Genomic DNA, 20267 nt, shown 5'->3' with positions numbered 1-20267 from the left:
AAATATCAGCAGTTGAGGGTCTCAGGCTGAGATAGGGGGCTCATTCTGGGGACCCCAGGGCTGGCTCGCTGGGCCCTGCCTATGGCAGGAAGCTTCCTTCTCATATGGGCTGTGCAGAGGAGGCTCAAAGGCAAGTGTACGTGGCCACATGGTGGTTCTAGGGCGCTCCTCCTTCCCTTTAGTAAGACGGCGGCTGGGGTTTGTGCTGGGTTCCTTTAGCTCAGGGGGAGAAGAATTGTACTCCAGGTAGGTAGAAGAGGGTCTGTCACAAAGGATTCTGCGGCCCCCAAAGTAGCAGAATCTGAGTGACCCTCCGACTGGGTGGCTGAAGCGCTTTATTTGTAATCCCCTCGGCTAAGTCCTAGCTTTATAATCGTTTCTTTTTTGTTATTTTTTTTTTAACGTGCCTTTAGGTGCACAGCAAAATTGAGCAGGAGGTACAGAGATTTCTCCTATATCTGCTTCCCCTGCCCCCAAACCTGCACAGCCTCCCCACTATCAGCATCGCCCACCGCAGTGGTTCGATTGTTACAACTGACGAGCCTGCACTGACACATCATTACCCCCTAAAGTCCGTAGTTTACATTAGGGGTCACCCTTGGTGTCTGTACATTCTATGGGTTAGGACAAATGCATCCACCATTATAGTTTCATACAGAGACCATGTCTGTTTAATGTCAACTTTTAAAGAACTCACTTCTTTGGTTATTTCTTAAAGCATTAGAGGCAGGCAACATTCGGGCTCCCTGCCCTTTCTCCTGCCTTTCTTCATTTCTCCAAGCTCAGCCCCTCCACTCAGTTGGGTCTCCTACCTGGCTGGGCTTGCAAGGCCACACGGCTGGGTGATGTACTGACATGGTTCTGGCTCTCCTGCCCCTTTGCTCCCCATAGCGTGCTACCTGCTTTCCTCTGGTGTAATCACACTATAGGAAGTGAAAGACAACTTTGGAAAAAGTACAACATTCAAAGTACCCAGATATTGTCCCTTTGGCCAACATATATGAAAACTTTTTGTAAATTAAAGAGACAAAATGCCTTTTTAGTAGACTGTACTGGGGATTTTAGTGACATTGAACTTTTACTTGAATAAATGGGCCACAGGCTAGAACTAGAAGCCATTTCATTAGTACCAGACCCTTCAGTCTTTGTTTTCTCTAGAACACGTATCCTTATTCTAAACCAAATGAAGGAACACAGTCAAAAGAGCATTAAAAACCAGACAATGACCATCACAATAGAAACCACCAGATGTGCCCATCACTCCTGCCTCACACTGCATTTCCAGAACTTGCCCTTCCCAAGGCCTAGCAGGGGCATCCTATATAACACATTGCTGCTATTAGCAGAAAATTTTCTTGGCTTTTGTTTGGCTGGGGAGGGAGGCAAGATATTTAAGAATTGCTATCAACTAGTGGGTTTCTTCCTTCACTTTTCCTTTCCCTTCTTCCAGAAATGCAAGCCCTTTCATTTCTTTCTCTTACTTTACCTTTAGCTATTTCAATTTTCTATAGACTAGAAATAGAAATTCTAGACATGTACTTAGTTTAACAAAATCCAGCCACAATAAAATAGTTTAGCTGTCCTTGGAGTTTGTTATAATGGAATTTTTCTTGTACTGAGCTGGCTGGGGAGAAAAATAAAATTGTTAAAAGAAGGAATATGGCAGCCAGGGAGAAAGCAGATGGCTATCTCTCCCTCCTGCCTTTGGAAAATGCATCATTTATTTCTCTTCCTCTCTTTTGGGTCTCAGGATTACTTTCCTTTCGGAGGTTTTTAGATATTTCTTTTTCTTCTTAAATTCCAGACAGAGATGGAAGGAATAAAAAAGGAACTAATTATCTCTTGTTGGTTTAAAAACGAATCCAGATAATCCAGAAGCTTGCTTTGGGAATTACAGCTCCCCTATGTATGTCAAAGAGAACTATATGTTTTAGAATTTAGGGAAAATAGGGATGAACACATTGCTGGGGACCTGAGGGGGCAGAATTGTCTGCAAGACACCACGAGCTCACTGAGGCTGCTGTGCTCATGTCTTTATTTTAGAGTTTGGGCCTGGAGATGGTAGTAGGGTTCCAAGGCTCACTCTGCCGCAGGAAGTAGACAAAACTCAATAAAACGTTAGCATCTTGCAGAATAGGCTTGGACCTTGACATATTCCGGTTAGAGCTGATCCAAGTCAAGAGAGGAATAGGAACTCACTGTCCTCTGAAAAACATGCATGGAAATGATGCTCAGGGCAAGGCGCTGATTCTAGCAATATGAGGAACCTGAGGGAACAGGGAGGAAATGACAATCTTGATTTGAGGAGAAATTAATGAAGTGATTTCTCAAGGACTAGTCTCGTGGCCAGGCAGCTCTGTTGCAGGTGACTTCTTACCTTGGGGGTACCATGGAGTCTACAGGTGGCAGAAAAGGTAGCCTTGGACTCAGGCCGAACAGGAGACCAGGGCATTCTTGTGAGGCTTCCAAAACACGTTAGAGGAGAAAAATGCCCATTCTGCCTGTTCCCTTCTTATCCTCACACCTCCCAAAAGGGACTGGGTCAGGGGAAGGGATAGGTCTGAGATAGGAGGCACTTGGGTAACATCAAAGATTCTTAAATCAGGATGAGCCTTAATTCATTTGCCTCCCCCTTTACAGAGGAGAAAACAATGATCTCTGGTCCAGAATAGATAAGCAAAAGATTTGTTTTTTTCCCCTATTTGAATTTCCAATCCAGTGATCTCTTCAAAATACGTTTTTTTTTCTTTTTTGACCCAATGGACTAAGAAAGACAGCACCATAGTAAGTAGCAAAAGCCGCATGGTGGACATACCTGAGCAGTGGGGCATCCCGACAGACTTGGTGATGTCCATTCTTTGGCTCACATCTTGGGTTATCCCCCTCCAGTCCAAGGTGCCATACACTTTCCCCCTTGATGTGGGGTCTGTTTTGCTTGGCCATAGGGCTTTGGTACATACCCTTGAGGGCCCAGCTTTCAGCTTCTTCTCCTCTATTTCATTCTTTAGTTTCTTGTTTTCCTTTTGCAGATGGACCATTACATTGTGGAGGTGGCTGGGGAAGGAGAGGGAAGGACAGGTGGGTGTTTGGTCTGTTCCAGTTCCGTGGACGCCCAGTTCCTTCCAGAGCTCGTGCTCTCACGCATGTTCTGTGGAAATGGAGGCCTATGTGCATCCCCAGGAAGAAGCCCAGGCCTGGGGTTGGGGTGGACCCAGAATCAGCACTCCTGACCCACTGTGTCATGTCAGCTCTGGGCTAGTTTTCTTATCTGTTAGATGGGGACCATTGAGTCTGATCTGCCTTCTGGGGTTCATATAAAAATCCAGTTTGACAAATGATAGAAATTGGATTCAAAGAGCCAGAACAACTCTGATCACATGTCCTCAGTTTCTCACAGCCATGCCTAGGAAACACTCACATCCAGTTCTGATGCCAAAGCCCAAGTTCTTTTGCCTCCCTTTGCTGAAAGGTTGAGAACACAGGGGATCCCAGCTCTGTCGAGAGCTTGGGCAAGTTACTTGTCCCCATTTTATGGAAGAAATGGCAGCTCCAGTGTAGGTGAGGGGAAAGGTAACTGAGCATACCTCCTGTGGCTCAATAAATGGCAACTGTTAATACTAACAGCCTTATTTCTCCAAACCAGTGTTGAGAGAAGTGAGTGACAGTGGGCTCTGGAACCAGGCTTCCCAAGTTGGGATTCTGACTCTGCCACTTACTGGTCAAGAGACCATGGGAAAATTATGTAGCCTGAGTTTCTCCCTTTCTTCATCCTTAAATGGGGATTATACGTGCACTGAACGTGTGAGGTATTATGAAGATTAAATAAGTTAACACATGTAAAGCACTTGGAACAGTGCTCCTCATGAGTAAGCAATAAATATTAGTTGAGCTCTTGTTATTATGATTAAAAGATGGTGTTCCTTCAAATAGGGTCAAGCAAACTCAAGAATGAGTTCTTTGTGAAACAAACAAACAAAAAACCCAAAACACTTGCCAGAACTTGGCACAATATAAGAAAAAGCCTGGTGCCCGGCTACCTTCAGATTCTGACAATTTCTCCTTTAGTTAAATCCTTTCAGAAAGTGTTTCTGTCCTAGTGAAATATTTTATGATATTTTCTAGAGGAAATCAAGTAGAGAATTCATCCTCAACTGCTTCTCTGGGCGTATTCTCTGCCCTCTTGCTCTGTATAAATCTGGCTGGCAGTGAAGACACCCCTTCCCTTGTAGCTCTTCATGTTGTTGCCATGCTCCTTGTGCCACTGGGCCTGGAGGTAGGGTCCTCGAATGCCCTCATTCCCTGGCTCTCTGCCACTCTCTCTGGTCCACTCCTGTCAGCATCCCTGATGCTTTCAGCATCCTGTACTTTTCATCCAAGCCCTGGCCCTTCAGTTCCTTGACCTCCTTATTCCAGTGATCTTTTCTTCTCCTTCAACCCAGACGCTTTCCTATGGTCCAAGCTCAGGACACAGCTTTCTAACTGGGGCTGCATGAATGGGTCCCAGGTGTGCTGCGATACCTCAGCCCTTGGAGCAGGGTTTGGCACAGCTGCTGGTTGGTCACCTTTACCATAAGCAACCCCATCCAAGACCCTCTCAGTGTGTCAAACAAAGGTGTTCATTTTCTAAGTGTTCCCTGACAAAAGGTTGGGAAACACTGCCCTGGAGCTTGTCATTACCTGTTACTATGCCACCTCTGAAATCTCAGTTTTAGACATCCATACTTTTGCCTCTGTTCCCAAACTTCCAACACTCCTCCCGTACCACACTCTATGCTGACCCAGCTTTGACCATGAGGGTGAACCAAGGCTGCAAGTAGATGGACCCAAATGACCACATGGGACAGAAGGACCCCACCAACCTTGACTGCTCACCTCATAGAGGTGTTCCTTCTATGTTCTATGTCCCTTTGTTTGGAGAGCTCTCCGTTACCACAGCTTAGCCACTACCCTAACTAATACAGTCTGCTTTTCAGTTCCTGTTTCCTTCTCAGCATTCTGACTTCTGAGACTGTGGAAGGTGACAGTGGAGAGGGACATAGAGATGATTAACCCCTTTTTTTATTGTTGGTGAGGGGACTAAGGCCCAAAGAGGTCAAGTGGTATTGCCCAAGGTCACATGGATGCAGATTTGGGACTTGGGGTCTTTCTCCACATATCCAGTGAAAAAGCCAGCCCTGGTTCCTGGCTGACTCCTCTCCCTGGGGCCCAAGCTCCAGCCAGGGGGGCGTGGGATGACTTACTCCTTTTCACCAGTCAGCTTGGTGATATATTTGACCTGTTCACGGAGTTTGTTTCCTAGTTTCTCATTGGCGATCCTGTAATAAAATTCACAGAAGAAAAGAGTTCCCCAGACCCCTGTGGGTAAGAGCATGAGCTGGCTGAAAAGGACATTGGGTGTTCTTGGCGAGGCCTCTTCGGGGCCCAGACCCCCCGCTCATCCCCCCGTCCCCGGAGCTAGAGCCCTCCTAGCAGCTGGCAATTAAGAGGACCCTCTACACTCCCAAGCAAAATCACTGTGATCCCAAGTGAGTTCAGGGGATCCAGGCAGTGAAGCCCGACACCAGGCTGGGAAGAGGAAATCTGACCCACAGGAGCATCCCTTCTGTCTGGAAGCTGCTCCATTTCCAAGTGGGCGGGGCTTTCTGAACCCGCCTGAAGGGTTGCGGCCCCTTCATCTTATTCCCAGCATCTGGGTGTGGGCTGAGACTGGATCAGTTTCCCTGGAGGGCTGTGTGTGTGTGTATGACACTATTCTCTGGCACAGGTGTGATTCCAGCCCTTGGAAGCCTGCCTTACTGTTTTCTTCCGCACTTACTTCTGCTCTTTTGCCCATTGCTCCATGTTGGACATAATCTGATCGTTCTCTCGGTGCAGCCTGCAGGTGTCTTTAGGCGCAGACCGCTGGGACAGGCAACAGGACTTCGGTACAAGAAGTAAATGAGATAGTAAGGGGGTGGGAGCACAGGCCTGTCACCTCCCTTCTCCCAGATCAGGTCTCCTCTCTTCCTGGGAGAAGAAACATTGACTCTGCTGTCCAACCCTGAGGCCAGAGTTGGAATTGCCATTGCAGGCCTCCACCTCCAGCAGTGCATTATCACAAAGGTGACATCTGTGAGCAGACACCACTTATAGTAGAGACAAAGTAGGTTTGTACATTTATAATAATGATTTTCAGGCCAAAGGTAGCAAAGTGACCTATTCTAAAACAGCAATACATTAAGCCTTTTTAAAAACAGATGAAAGAAAAAATATCTGGTGGAAAGGGAGGACTTTTTTTCTAATTTGGGCAAAGGCCCTGTGGCCACCCCAAGGATATCCGGGAGCCTCCTGCTACAAACTTCACTGATCAGAGAGCTAGACGTGCACAAAGAGCTCTTAGCCGATTCTACTGCAGGGTAATTGAAAGTGTCAGGAGGGGCTCTGGAGGGTGACTGAGCCGTGGATTATCTAAGTCGGGGCTGCTGGTGTACCTGACATGGAGATGGCATTCTCTCTCCTCTGGATTGGGACCTTTGCTCTGTTCAATATCTCTATCAACAAAGTCACGGGAAGATGGTTGGGTCGAGACAGCCGTTGTGGGCCTGGAACACCCAGACCCCGCTTTGTACTGAATAGAGGGGGTGTCCTTTCCTTGCTCCCAGGCACCCCCACCCCCACCAAAGGGTGTCTGTCACGCAGGCGGTCGTGGGATGTTCTGGGGCAGTGGGAGGAAGCGGCTGGGAGTTGAGGAGTGCCCACCTCCGTCCCGTCCGCGAGGAGGCTCTCTTTCAGGGCGCGCATTTCCTCCCGGAACGCCCTGAGCTGCTCCTCTTTAGCGGCCAGCACCTCGAGGTCCCGCTGGTGCTGCTTCTGCCACTGCAGCACCTGGTTGCTCATGTCCTCCAGCTTTTTGTCGAAGGCCTGCACCTGCTCGGTAGCGCACAGTGAGGAGGGAGACCCCAGCTTGACACCCTGACCCTGGAGGACCCGCGACAAGGCGGGAGGGCGCTTTCTCTGGGAGGTTCATGAGGGAGTGTTTTATTTCCAGCGGCCAGCAGAGGACGCCCCTGCTCTGATAGTTGCCGCCTTCTTGAAGCTCCCAGAGCCCAGCAAAAGGGAGGGCACCTGTTAGCCGAAGGGACCGGCTCAGTGCGAAGTACACAGCTGTGGGGCAAGAAGAGGCCTTGGGGCCCTGGGCAGGACGGCAGCCGGGGCCCCTGGCCGCTCCTCACCTCTAGCTCACTCTGCAGCTGGAAGCCCTGCAGTTTTTTTAACTCCACATTCAGCTTTTTCATCCTCTCCTCGTAAGCAATGACTTCCTCTTCCAGCTGAATCTTCCTGTCTTGGGCCTGTGTCAGAATTTGGTGAAGACTCTTTGTCTCTGAGGTCGAATGACTGAGCTTTGGTAAAGACAAAGGGTTGGGGGGAGAACGGCTGTCATTGCGCTTGGGCCTCTGTGCTGAGTCCTGAATGGAGAAGGGTTCCACCAGTCCCACAGCCCCTACTCTCTTCTGCCCAGGGTGGCACAGACACACCTGGTCCTGGTCACCTCGCCTAGAGTCCCAGGGAGGGGTGAGAAGTAACAACGGTCAGTCTTCTGCATCTCCCCTGCCCCTCTCCCGTTTCCTCTCTTTCCAATTCTATGAGCTCATCAGCCAGGCATGATTAGCACAGGGATGCAGCATGAATTTCCCTGAAAAATCCAGGTCTTGGGAAAACCTTGCCCCTGGGTCACCCATGGGCAGAAAGACTTGTTAGATTTGGCCTCTATCCCCCTCTTCCCCAAAGCCTCACTAGGGAGAAGCAGGCCTTCTCTGGACAGACATCCCAGCCAATGCAAGGGTTTGCAGATGGCCTTGGTGACAGCCAGTTATGCAGGAAATTGACTCCTTCACCTTTCATGCTGCTGGGATAACTTGGATATTAAACAGCCCCGGAGATGAGAGGGTGTAGCCCACCTTATCCAGGGCCTGTGTTAGGTCGTCTTGGCAGGAGGCTGACTTCCGGCATACCTCCTCATAGACATCTTTACTGACCGTGGTCTGGAGGTATTGCTTCTCTTTTGCCGCAGCCTTGTCCAGCTGAATCTGCAGACTCGCCATGGTCTCCTTCTGAAGGATTATCTTTAGGGAGGGGGAACATAACTGTCAAGGTTCATGGCCGTGGAGGCATCCTCTGTGTCCACAGATGGACAGGCACAGGGCTCTCTCCTCCCTGCACTAACTACCTGCCCAGCAGACTGTGATAATGCCCACTTCCCCTCACTGTTGGAAGAGGAAGAGCTGCCTTTCCAGGTTCTTCTGCACCCCTCTCCCACACTTCCTTTCTAGATAGCATGTCTTCCCAATACAAGGAGTACTGGAAGTACTGGGCCATGATGTGTCAAATACACGAAAAGTCCCTTTCACAGACTCCGCAGCCTTTGACGTGTGCCAGCCAAGCATGGGTCCTACATTTGTAACTGGATGGTTTCTGTTAATAGTTAACTGTCTCATGGTTAGGGTTAGGGTTAGGATTAGTGTTAACCTGGAATCCAATTCTAGGTTAGGAAATACGATGCAACATTTCAGTGGCATGCATTATGCCTCAACTCCTGACATAATCCACTAGACCTGATGCACCATGAAAGCAGGACTGTGTGTGCTTTCTTCATCGCTGTATCCCCACTACCTGTAGCTCAGAGCATGGCATATAATAGGTGCTCACTAAATATACTAAATGATTTATTTGGACGGAATGAAATAGTGCATTGGGCAATACTAGGGATGAATTGGACATATAGGTCCGACAGAGTGTGTTTAAAATTGAAATATGGACTACCGATGAAAGGAAATGCAGTTTAGAATGCAAAACTAAGCCTCTTTCTAATGGCTGTTTCCATTGATTCAAAAAGTCTGTTATATGTGGGGCATGCTTTTAAAAAATTGAACATGCTTACACACACATAAACTCCTCCAGCCTCTGGATTCCCATCAAAGGAATTCTGAAATTAGTGCTTCTAGTTGCACATTTACATAACTCCCTTTCTTTTGGCAAATGTGATAACAGGCCTATATTAAATACTTAGGCAGTATTCCTTATATTGAAAGCAGTTCCTTGGGGATTTGAGTGATTCAGCCCTCAACTCTGGATCCCACTAGAGGAGAGATTTATATCTCTGAGTGACAAAACTCCAGAAACATCAGTGCCTCAGACCTCTGCTGTTTAATATGGCAGCCACTAGCCACATGAGACTATTTACATTTCAATAAAACTAAAATTAAACTTATAAATTCAGTTCCTTAGTCATACTAAGCCATATTTCGAGCAGTCAATAGCCATATGTGGCTAGTGCATATAGTATCAGGTAACTCTAATCTAGAACTTTTCCATCATCACAGAGAGTTCTATTGCGTAGTGCTATTCGTACACTTAGAATGGTCATAGTATTTTAAGATGAACTCTTTATTATGAAGGACTCAGAGCTGCTTGGTCTCTCATTTATAATTCAAGAGACTACCTAATCAAGATGCTGTATTTTTTTCTTGTCCAGAAATATGGAATGGGCTCATTTGGGGCAAGTATTGCCATTCAGGATGAAGGGAAAGAGGTCAGGTGGCAGAGCCAGATGATCCAAGTTCAAATATTGCTCCATCCCATCACTTACCAATTAGTCAGTCTGAGCCTCAGCCTTTCTCTCCTCTGTAAACCAGCAGATGGAAGGCATGCCAAGGACTTAAGTAGACGGTCAGTAAATGATGACTGAATGTGAGCACAGTGCCTCACGTACATTAGATGCCATTTACTCCTTTTGTCTTTATTCGTGTAATGAAATATAACCATGTCCCCTTTCATCCCATTTTTGTGCTTTGGGACTATTTTTGGAAGTGTTCCCTAGCAAATTGCCCCGAACAATGGGCTCACTCAACTCTGGTCTAAAATGCAACTCTGGAAGCCTTGATGCCAAAGCCCAGATGGTTTGGGGCTCCACCAGATATTAAATAAGACCTTCTACATGTGGAAGAAATACTTCTTGGCCAGCAAGTGGGTGACACTTCAGGAGGGAAGTGGGGGCTCCGGTGCCCCAGAATGCACATGGGCTGGGCAGTTAGTGGCATTTCTGTGATGGAGGAGAGCTAGGTGCCAACTTCAGGTCAAGGGTCATAGGGTTCAAATTTCTCACCCCCTTGGGGTTTCTGTCTACTCACCTTACGAGTCAGCTCCTGGTTGATTTGCTGGGTGCTGTTTTGTTTGCAGAGAGAGGAATCCAGTTGCGCAGAGCATTGCTTTAACTGTGATTTGAGATTATCATTTTCCTCCTCCAACTTTCTCAAATTCTCCTTTGACTGCTCCCCAATTAAGGAAACAAAGCCCAGATGGAGGTGTTATCTTAGACTCCTGCAGAAGCCCCTCCTTCTGCCCTCACACACAGCTCCACCTTGCACCCCATGTATCTCAGGCCTTCTCTGCCCTCCTCACTTGTCTTTCTCACCCTCCCTCCCTTCTCTCCTGAAGTCTGAGCACCCTCAGCCTCTGTATCCCACCAGGCCCAGGTGGGCTCAGGTCTGGCCTTGGATTCTTAATCCCGAGGCTTCCCAGATTCTCCTCACCATCTTTTCTTTCTTTTTTCCTTCCTGTCGGAATATCTCGAGCTCTTGCTGCAGTAGCTTCTCCTGCTCTTTACTCTTTTTCAGCTGCTCCTTTTTCTCCTCCAGCAACCTGGTTTCCTCCTGAAGCTGTTCTTCTAGACTGCATTTGGAGGAGGCTTGCTTCCTGTTCTGAGAAAACAAACACGGGGCTGCAAGTCAGGCACCATATTTTTGCGGAGAAAACCCCCAGCCCAGACAACTGTGCACAGGGATGGCTGAAATAAATATGAGGACAGGGCTTCCCTGGTGGTACAGTGGTTGAGAGTCCGCCTGCCGATGCAGGGGACACGGGTTCGTGCCCCGGTCCGGGAAGATCCCACATCCCACATGCCGCGGAGCGGCTGGGCCCGTGAGCCATGGCCGCTGAGCCTGTGGCGTCCGGAGCCTGTGCTCTGCAACGGGAGAGGCCACAACAGTGAGAGGCCCGTGTACCGCAAAAAAAAAAAATAAATAAATGAGGACAACTCCTTGGTTATTTAGCGTGTTTAATAAAAAAGTTTCCTCTTAGGTTCAGCAACAGTTTTTCTTTGTTCAATTAGAAATACCAACTTATTTTATTTATAGATCCAGGTCCCACTTACTTACCAAGTCTTTCCACATAAAATACTCTGAATAAATTTTTAAAAATCTTAGAAAAGCACAAAAGGAATAATTCAAAGTTAAAAAACTTTAAATCAACTGAGAGGATAGCTTTTGAGTCCTAGAAAAAGAAATAATATTGTCGTTTGACTGTTTTTAAGCTTGGCCCCTGAAAATGCTTATTATTGGTTGTGGGAACTGGAGCTGCCTGGCTGGCTTAGCATTCTAAAACAAATTCTGGACAAGTAGTTTGCAATGGATTGGTGGTGGCATCTTCCCAAATAAAGAGCAATGCAATTTTTTTTTTTTTTTTGGCCACACCGCTCAGCTTGTGGGATCTTAGTTTCCCGACCAGGGATTGACCCAGACCCTTTGCAGTGAGAGCTCGGAGTCCTAACCACTGGACAGCCAGGGAATTCCCAAGAGCAATGCATTTAATCTGAAACAGAGCAAATGCTTGAGCTGGCTGCCTACTTGCCCTCCACACCTGGTGTTGAATGTGATTTATACGATCTAGCAGGTCATTCAGTTTTACATCCTGCTCAGTCACTGTCTTCTGAAGCTGCCTCTTTTCCTTCTCTGAAATTTCAAGCTTTCTGGAGAACTCAGATAATTCTGATGTCAGCTCCTCTATCCGTTTCCTAAAGCAAAATGGCAAAAACAGGTGGATGGACTTCAGGGTCCACGTCGGTGGACTGTGGGCTGGCTGCCCGGGGCTTGCTACCCAACTCCTGGGCAGCATCCCACAGGGTCCCAACTGGCTTACGAGGGACAGAGACTCTGTCTGGAGGGGAACCTGTGGTACCTGCTGGGCGCGAGTTCCTCCTCTGCCATTAGGGAATCCTTCTGCAGCTTCTGAAGTTCTCTCCGGAGCTCCTGGATGGTCTCTGCCTTCTGCTTCTCCAGGCAAATGCAGCTTTGCAGTTTCCTATGGCAATCCTCCAGGTTACCCTTTGCCAGAATGGCTTCTTCTTTATATTGGGCTGCTTGCTGAGCTGCAGAAGACAGGAGATAGCCCGGGGCATGTCCATGTGTGAAGGGAGTATGTGTGAAGATCAGACTCTCAAATGAGACCAGTTAAAAAGTCTGTTCCTTGGGGCTTCCCTGGTGGTGCAGTGGTTAAGAATCTGCCTGCCAATGTAGGGGACACGGGTTTGAGCCCTGGGAAGATCCCACATGCTGTGGAGCAACTAAGCCCGTGTGCCACAACTACTGAGCCCGAGCTCTAGAGCCTGCGAGCCACAACTACTGAGCCTGCATGCCACAACTACTGAGCCCACGTGCCACAACCTACTGAAGGCTGTGCACCTAGAGTCCGTGCTCCACAACAAGAGAAGCCACTGCAATGAGAAGCCTGCACACCACAATGAAGAGAAGCTCCTGCTCACTGCAACCAGAGAAAGCCTGTGTGAAGCAACGAAGACCCAATGTAGCTAAAAAAAACAAAAGTCTGTTCCTTCATTCTGTGACTTACTTCAATTTCCAATCTGTCCTCATCTCTCTCTATCTCATTATCACTCCTAAGGAGCTCTGATGAATTATCTGTCTTCAACTACCCACCAGCCGTGAACTCCTTCTTGAATAAAATTAAATAAATTGGTTGAAATTGCTTGGTATCTCTTCTGCGACTCATCCTGTCATTGAAGACAAATCCTGACCCTCATAGAGTTTAGAGTCTAGTGAGGGAGCTGACATAGAGAACACAGTAATGTTAAACTCACACTGACTGTGAACTCAGGAAGGAGGACCAAAGCGGGGAAGTACAGTTGGAGATGGACTTATGGAGGAACAGAGGCTGAGCTGGGCCTTAGAAGAAGGAGAAGAAAGGGAATTCTCGGGGTGGGGGGCACAGTGAAGGGAATGGGGAGGGCATGTGGGAAGATGATGGGAAGATATCAGCTTAACTGGAAAGGAAAGTGGGAAGGAATGGTGAGAGACAGAATTGAGGAAGTAGATGGACTAGAGGGGGTTTTGGAGGACGCTGAAAGCCTGAGAGAAATGTTTAGACATGATTTAGTGGGTTCTTGAGTAGGGACCTGCCATAAAGGAAAGAGTGCTTTAGGAAAATTGGAATGGATTAGAATGGAGAAAGACTTCTGACAATATCCTTTTAGCCCACGTCCTTGCCTCCACTGGGTATGAAGGAGTAAGGTGCTTACTGGGGTTTCTCTACACCAAATATCTCCCCACTTCCGGTAGTTTCTCCTATCATTTCTACTTAAATATCACTTTTCTCTCCGTTTTTTTAAGCCTGGGATACTGGAAGAAAGATGGTGTCACTACGGAGATAATTATACACCCGGAAGAAGGGAGGAGGATTTTTTTTAATAGGGAAGAGAGTAGGTTCAGCTTTGGGAATGTTGGGTTAGTGGGGAAGGTGGGTTGGTCAGGTGGAGCTAGTCTCTAAAGACAAGACTGACCAGGTGCCAAGTCAGGGCTGGGGCTCTAGGCATTGGAGTCACCTGCAGAGAAATGCAGCTACAAGGAGCAGAGGCGCTCACCAAGGAATGAGTGTAGAGAGGAGAGGAGAGGGCAGAATCTTAGAGATGGGTGAGGGAAAAGGCAGGAGGGAAAAGAGGAAACAGTGGTGAGATTTATGGAAGAACAAGGGACCTGTTGTGTCTCCAAAGCTAATAAACAACCGTTGAGGTACGGGGGACCAACAGTGTGGACACCCAGAGAGTTAGAGGAGGGCGAGAAAGGAAGACATGCTTTGGACCTTCTTTTTTTCCCCCAAATTGATACATCACTCACATAACATAAAATTTATCCTTTTAAAGTGTACAGTACAGTGGTTTCTAGTAGCCTCACAAAGTTGTGCAACCATCAACATCTAATTCCAGGACATTTTTATCACTCAAAGGCAACCCCATTTCCAAGGCAAGAAGTTACTGGTGACTTCTGAGAAAGCACTTTGGGCAAAGGAGCAAGGACACAACCCACACTGCAAGCAAATGTGTGTGTAGACCAAAAAAGGAGAGTGTTAAAAACCAGGGAAGGAAGAAATGAATGGTGTGACAAAGGTCCCAGAGAAGGTGGAGAGGAATGTGGTACAAAGAAGCAAGGTACAGAGCCCTGTGCTCTCCGTGGTGAGGAAAGGAGAGGACCTTCAGCTGAGACTGCAGAGAAGACGGTGGGCGTGTGAGAGCAGTGGTCTGCCTTCCCAACCCGAGCACCTGCTGTGTGATGGGGGCTTCAGAGGAAAGGTAAGGTTGGGGTGAAGGAAGGAGCTTAGAGGGCGGTCCTAACTGCTGTGAGATGAGATGAGATCATGAGGAGATCGGAGTGAGAAAGCGGTGAGGGAGAGGGACACGGCCATTTGGGGAAAGGAGGGGGCTGCTCTGGCCCCATGGGTTGGAGTGTGTGGGGACAGTGCTTGCCCGGGGGCCTCACCAGCCAGCCTGTGCTGCTGTTTGGCATCTTCGAGACAGTCCTTCAGCTTCTTGATCTCAGCTCCCAGGTGCCCATACTCGGCCTTGCACTTATCCCGTCTCTCCTCCTGGATGGCAACTTCGAGTTCTCTTGTCATGCATTGCTGCTTCTCCAACTCCATCTCCTTTTTTACGAGGGTGTTCTTAACCTGCGCCAGGTCCTTCTCTAGCTCCTGCAGCATCTCATCTTTCTCCTGGAGGAGCTGAGGAAAGCAAAGTGTTAATGCTGATAGAGGCCTGAGCAGCGGCAGGGCGAAGTCAGTTAGAGATTGTCTTGAGCCCTCTTCCAGCCACCGTCTTCTCTTGCCTGGATGTTGCAATAGCCTCCACCTGGGCTCCCTGCCTCCCTGTAGCAGTCAGAGTTGGGCTTTTACAAATGCGAGTCAGATCTTGTTATGTCTCTGTTCAAAACCTCTACTGGGTCCATCTCAGTTAGAAAAAGACCAAAGTCCTTACAATGACGTCCCGGGACGCTCATGATCTGGTTCTTGGCTACCTGTCTGACCTCACATCTTGCCGCCCCACCCTCTCTGCTTCCGAGCTGACTCCCACCTGAGGGCACTCGCCCTTGATGTTGCCTCTGCCTGGAATATTCTTCAAGACTTTGGCCTGGGTGGCCCCCTTACTTCATTCAAATGTCTGCCCAAATGTCACCTTATCAAAGAGGCCTCCCCCGACCACTCTGGGGAAAACAGCCACCAAGCTGTTTTAGGAATTCATTAGTACCTAACATTTTATTGTATATTAGTTTTATTTGTTTGTCTCTAAAGACTGGAATGTAAGCTCCATGAAAGTAGGGATGGCACATGTTTTATTATATTCTTATGCCTAGAAGAGTGCTTGGCATATAATAGGATCTCAAAAGTATCTGTTGAATGAATATATGAGTGACTCGAAGCTGCTTATCCAGACTCCTTGCTGCTTCTTCAACATCTCTCCAAATACCTCCATTTTGACTGGTGAATCACCTCCAGACCTTGAAATAGGAAGTTTGAATGACCAGCCACTCAAATCAATTGGATTATTTCTACTAGCTCTGATAAAAGTTTAGAGTTGAAACAGTACTGACTACAAAAACTTGCGCTGGTTTCAGTCTTTCTGCCCTTGGTTCCAGTCTTACGCTTTTCTAGGAGCTTGATTTACGTTGGTAACTACAGACCTTCTAGGGCATATTTCCACTAATATTTTCAAACTGCCTGGTTTGCATATTTGTAAGTTATTTGTAATTAAAGAATTGAAATTCACATGAAATTGTGAATAAGGCTACACATTATTTTATAGCATTTCTTTCTACTCTTAGGCATAAACAAAAGCATAAGGGAATAATACGAGCGTGTCCCAAACTCACTATTGCAGGGCTGGGGAAGAACCCCTTTCTTACACAGAGTCTACATCTCTATTAAGGCTCCTGATGTTTTATTTATTTATTACGTGCCATGAGAAATTCCAAGGAAGAGCTCAGAATTGCCCCTGGGCCTGAAGCACCGCAGTCTCACTGCGCATGTATGGGTGCTCCCCAAGCAATCACAGCGAGTGTGGGGCCACAGAGCCCGCCTCTGCCGAGGCCTGGCCTCACAGGGCCCTGCTGGCAGTTCCAACCACGGAGCTCCTCGCCTTACCTTGTCTTTCTTCAAACTGAGCTTCTGGGTCTCAGTGAACTGCACCTGCAGCTCCTGCAGTCGCCGTTGCAGGATGACGACCTCCTTGTCCTTCCTCTCCAAGCGGGCAGATGTCTCTTCCCGCAGCCTGTGCAGGTCCAGCTCCAGCTTCAACATGTCTGCAGCGGGACAAGACAGAGCGCTTCTTGCTCAGAGCGGGGCTCCGGCTTCCTTGGCTGCCTACCCTCTGCTGCAGCCCGCTGGCCCACGGTTTACCCTCCATGATGCTTTTCTTCTCTTCTGACACGGCTTCTAGCTCCGTGCGCAAATCCTTCACGAGGTTCTGGTACTCCTCCACGTGCGAGCACTGGCTGTCTTTCTGCTCCTGCAGGTGCTTCAGTATCTGGGCAGATGGAAGAGCAGGGCAGGGTGAGGACATGGGGGAAGAAAGCTTTATAGAATTCTGAGTGTCCAGAACAGGCAAATCCGTAGGGACGGAAAGCAGAATAGTGGTTGCCAGGGTTTGCGGGAGGGGGGATGGGGGGGTGACTGCTCGTGGATATGGGTTTCTTTTTGGAGTGATGAAAATGTTCTGGAATTAGTGGTGCTGTTGCCTAACTTTGTGAATACACTAAAAACCAATGATTGTACACTTTATTTTTATTTTATTTTATTTTTTTAAACATCTTTATTGGAGTAAAATTGCTTTACAATGGTGTGTTAGTTTCTGCTTTATAACAAAGTGAATCAGCTATACATATACATATGTCCCCATATTTCCTCCCTTTTGCATCTTCCTCCCTCCCATCCTCCCTATCCCATCCCTCTAGGTGGTCACAAAGCACCAAGCTGATCTCCCTGTGCTATGCGGCTGCTTCCCACTAGCTATCTATTTTACGTTTGGTAGTGTATATATGTCCATGCCACTCTCTCACTTCGTCCCAGCTTACCCTTCCCCCTCCCCATGTCCTCAAGTCCATTCTGATTGCACACTTTAAATGGTGAGTTTTCTGGTATGTCAATTATATCTCAATTTAAAAAGTAAAAAGAGAGTTAAAAAAGAAAGGACATGGCAGACTTCTTCTCATGCCCACACGGAATGGAATGTTCACAAAAGGAGCCCCCTCTTCCTCCCTGTAACACTCAGTGTCATTGATAAGACACCTACTGTGTGCCAGGCACTGTGTGCACTGTAGGTGCTGCAAACGACACAGACACCAATTCTTAACCCCAGGGAGCTGACCTTCTGGTGGGATGAGACAGACAAAGAGCGTAAAGTAGTGACTTACAGAAAACAAAAGTTGATAAGTGCTATGGAAGAAACAGAACAGCAAAAGGGGAATGGAGATGTATGGGGCAGGCAGGGGCGAGGCTGTGGGTTACAGTTTTAAATAGGATAGATGGGTTGGCCTCACTGAGAAGGTGGCCTCTGAGCAGGCACTTGCTGGAGGTGAGGGTGTGAGCCATGTTGAGGTATCTGAGGGACGAGCTCTGCAGTTGGGGGAGCAGGCAGTGCTAGCTGATGACAAGGCCTTGGGGGCAGAACATGCAGGAGGCCATGTGGTTAGAGTGGAGTGAGTGATGGAGAGAGAAGGAGGAGGAGAGGAGGTGAGGAAGTTAGGGGGTAGTCACATCACAGAGGGCTCTTAGTCCCTCAGCAAGAACTTTGGCTTCTACCCTGAAGGAGAGGGGAAGGGGCTGTAACCAGAGAAACCAGGAAGGAACATGTACACGTGGCCAAGAAGGAACAATTAGTTGTCTGGGCATCAGGGGATGCTGGGGAGATAGTTATGTGATTTCACAGTTGACAATGAAGGAGGGTTGCAGCAAGAAGACAGAGGGGGACAGCTGGAGAAATGCAGGGCAATCACCGTCTGACCTGGGTGTGGGCCCTACAGCGACTCAAAGGCCCAGTGTGTGTCAGGCCAGCTGAGGGAGGAGAGGACGGCTGGCACTAACTGTGATGTGGGTAGTTCTAGCCTGAATAGAATGTTCAAATAATGTGAAGGCTTTGGGTAGGATATACAAAATGGTGGGTGAAAGTGGATTCTGTTTCTGGAGGAAGTCTGTATCATTTTAGAAAATGGAGTATTAAAGAAGAATTTGTGTTTAGTAGATACAGTTTCAGTTTCGCAAGATGAAAAAGTTCTAGAGATTTATTGCACAACGATGAGAATATACTTAACACAACTAACTGTACACTTAAAAATAGTTAAGATGGTCAATTTAATGTTATGTGTTTTTTACCACTATAAAAAATTAAAAAGTGAGGGAGAAATAAAGACATTTCTCAGACAAAAAGAAAACAAACATGGAGTGTATGAGATCTTGCTGTAGGTCAGGATGTGAATAACATGGGACTGACTTTTAAAATAAATATTGACAGATGTACAAGGAAGAGCTCCAAAGTTCATCCAAACCTTGTGGGATCAGAAAGTCCTGGAAAAAGAAGCATCTCCACTCCCCAGCTAGAGGATCCCTTGGAGAGCTGATGTGTTGACTCTCTCTGCCACTCCGCTTTGCCACTATTTCAGCATCAGCATGGCCTCGTGTGGCTGGCTTTGCCTTGTACCTCGAGTTCAGGCATGACTGACTTCAGACCTCCTAGAAGGGACCCTAACCTAGTTTTCACTGTCATATTTGTTGGTCAAATCGTGTGATTTGTTTCCATGGTTTAAATGCTTATTCATTATTAGAATCAACTTTTGAGATGGCTTTGAATTTTGAAAACATAAGAGTTTTTTTTTAAAGGGAGTGGATTTGAATTAATAATCTTCCCTAAATTTGTTGCTTTTCAACTCCAGCCAGAAACTAGAAGGCTGGATGGTTCTTTTGAAGCTAGCAAGCCAAAAGGAGCCTCTGTCTTGTTTAGATGTACCATTGGATGTGAGTTAAGAGACAGGTGCAATTCCAAAATTCAATTCCAAAATCTAATCATGCCAGACGCACTCCTTGGGGGTGTGGCATACATTATATACACGATCCTTGTGGCAGGGCTAATCAAAGTGACACAAATATAAAATAAAATATAAAATGTAGTATAAATATTTTAACAAGTAGGAGAACCCAGAATCAAACCCAACTCGGCCCAATCCTACCAGGCACACATAAGCAAAAGTTCTCCCACCTTTTTGATGTCTTCACAATCTTCTGAGGAGCTAGAGGGATGTCGGTGGGTGGCTGTATAGGAAGCAAAGTCTGCTTGTAATTTTATCAAAGCCTCTTCACGCTCCAGAACCTGCAACCCAGCACAAGTCAGTTACGCTGGATGATCAATGCAACTGGCTTATTACTAGTGCTATTTTTGCAGGGTGTTCCTTTCTCAGCCCAAGTTTGTTGCAGCATTATATAATTCATATTATATAAACTAAGGAGAAGGAATTATGTTCTCAATCTTATATCAAGGTTCACTAAGGCATAGACAGTGATTTGTCTCAAGTCCGTCAATGGCCACATTTTGGACTCCCTCTTGATCCTCTGTGCAGTCCAGTTTATGAGGCAGAAGAAGATTCTTTGGAGGCTGTGACGGAAAGACGTACTGAATCTCTCAGAAGATAGGATTCAAAGTTCAAGAAATAAAGAAGGAAGTTTCTTTTGGAGTGGGTGAATGTGTACGTGTTTTTTAAAATTAAAAAAATATGAAACTTTTGTTCTTGTTTGTTGAAAATAATTCACATAGAACCCAAGCATTGAAAATAAGAAGTGAGACTCTCCTATCCACTTATTGTCCCCTCTCTCACTTCTACTAAGGGGGAGGGGGCACTATTGGCAATTTACAGTATATAATTCTATATTACGATCAAAGACTTTAAAAAACAAAAGTGGGATTGAACTATACATAAGATTCTGCAACTTTTTCTCAACAGTGTATCGCAAATATCTTCCATGCAGCCCTTACAGATCTGCTTAATCTTTTTCCTTGGCTGTGTATTATTCCATAATATGGATAGCTCTTCAATCATTTCTCTTAATCTCTTTAACTATTTCCCTACTGATGGACACCCTGGTTGTTGCGTGAGATTTTAAGTCTCTTTAGAATCTTAGTGTGGGTT

General features: G+C 46.9%; 1 protein-coding gene across 1 annotated transcript in view; it reads right to left on the bottom strand.

Annotated features, from left to right (window-relative positions):
• Positions 1 to 1169: 1169 nt before the first annotated feature.
• Positions 1170 to 20267, bottom strand: part of PMFBP1 (polyamine modulated factor 1 binding protein 1) — a gene marked incomplete at its 3' end in the record, with an annotated part of 42545 nt that continues 23447 nt past the window's right edge. Inside the window, 18 exon segments of the mRNA XM_082677824.1 lie at positions 1170 to 1174; positions 2200 to 2311; positions 2315 to 2382; positions 2385 to 2396; positions 2816 to 3054; positions 5241 to 5315; positions 5816 to 5919; positions 6739 to 6906; positions 7212 to 7379; positions 7938 to 8102; positions 10167 to 10304; positions 10569 to 10736; positions 11674 to 11827; positions 11992 to 12181; positions 14580 to 14820; positions 16237 to 16394; positions 16492 to 16618; positions 19343 to 19453. Of these exon segments, the coding sequence (XP_082533950.1) occupies positions 1170 to 1174; positions 2200 to 2311; positions 2315 to 2382; positions 2385 to 2396; positions 2816 to 3054; positions 5241 to 5315; positions 5816 to 5919; positions 6739 to 6906; positions 7212 to 7379; positions 7938 to 8102; positions 10167 to 10304; positions 10569 to 10736; positions 11674 to 11827; positions 11992 to 12181; positions 14580 to 14820; positions 16237 to 16394; positions 16492 to 16618; positions 19343 to 19453 (2403 nt within the window).

Source organism: Grampus griseus, assembly GCF_964374135.1.
Source record: "Grampus griseus genome assembly, chromosome: 19".
Classification (NCBI taxonomy): domain Eukaryota; kingdom Metazoa; phylum Chordata; class Mammalia; order Artiodactyla; family Delphinidae; genus Grampus; species Grampus griseus.
The sequence above is the reverse complement of the archived record's forward strand: the minus strand, read 5'-3'. Positions and strand labels throughout refer to the sequence as shown.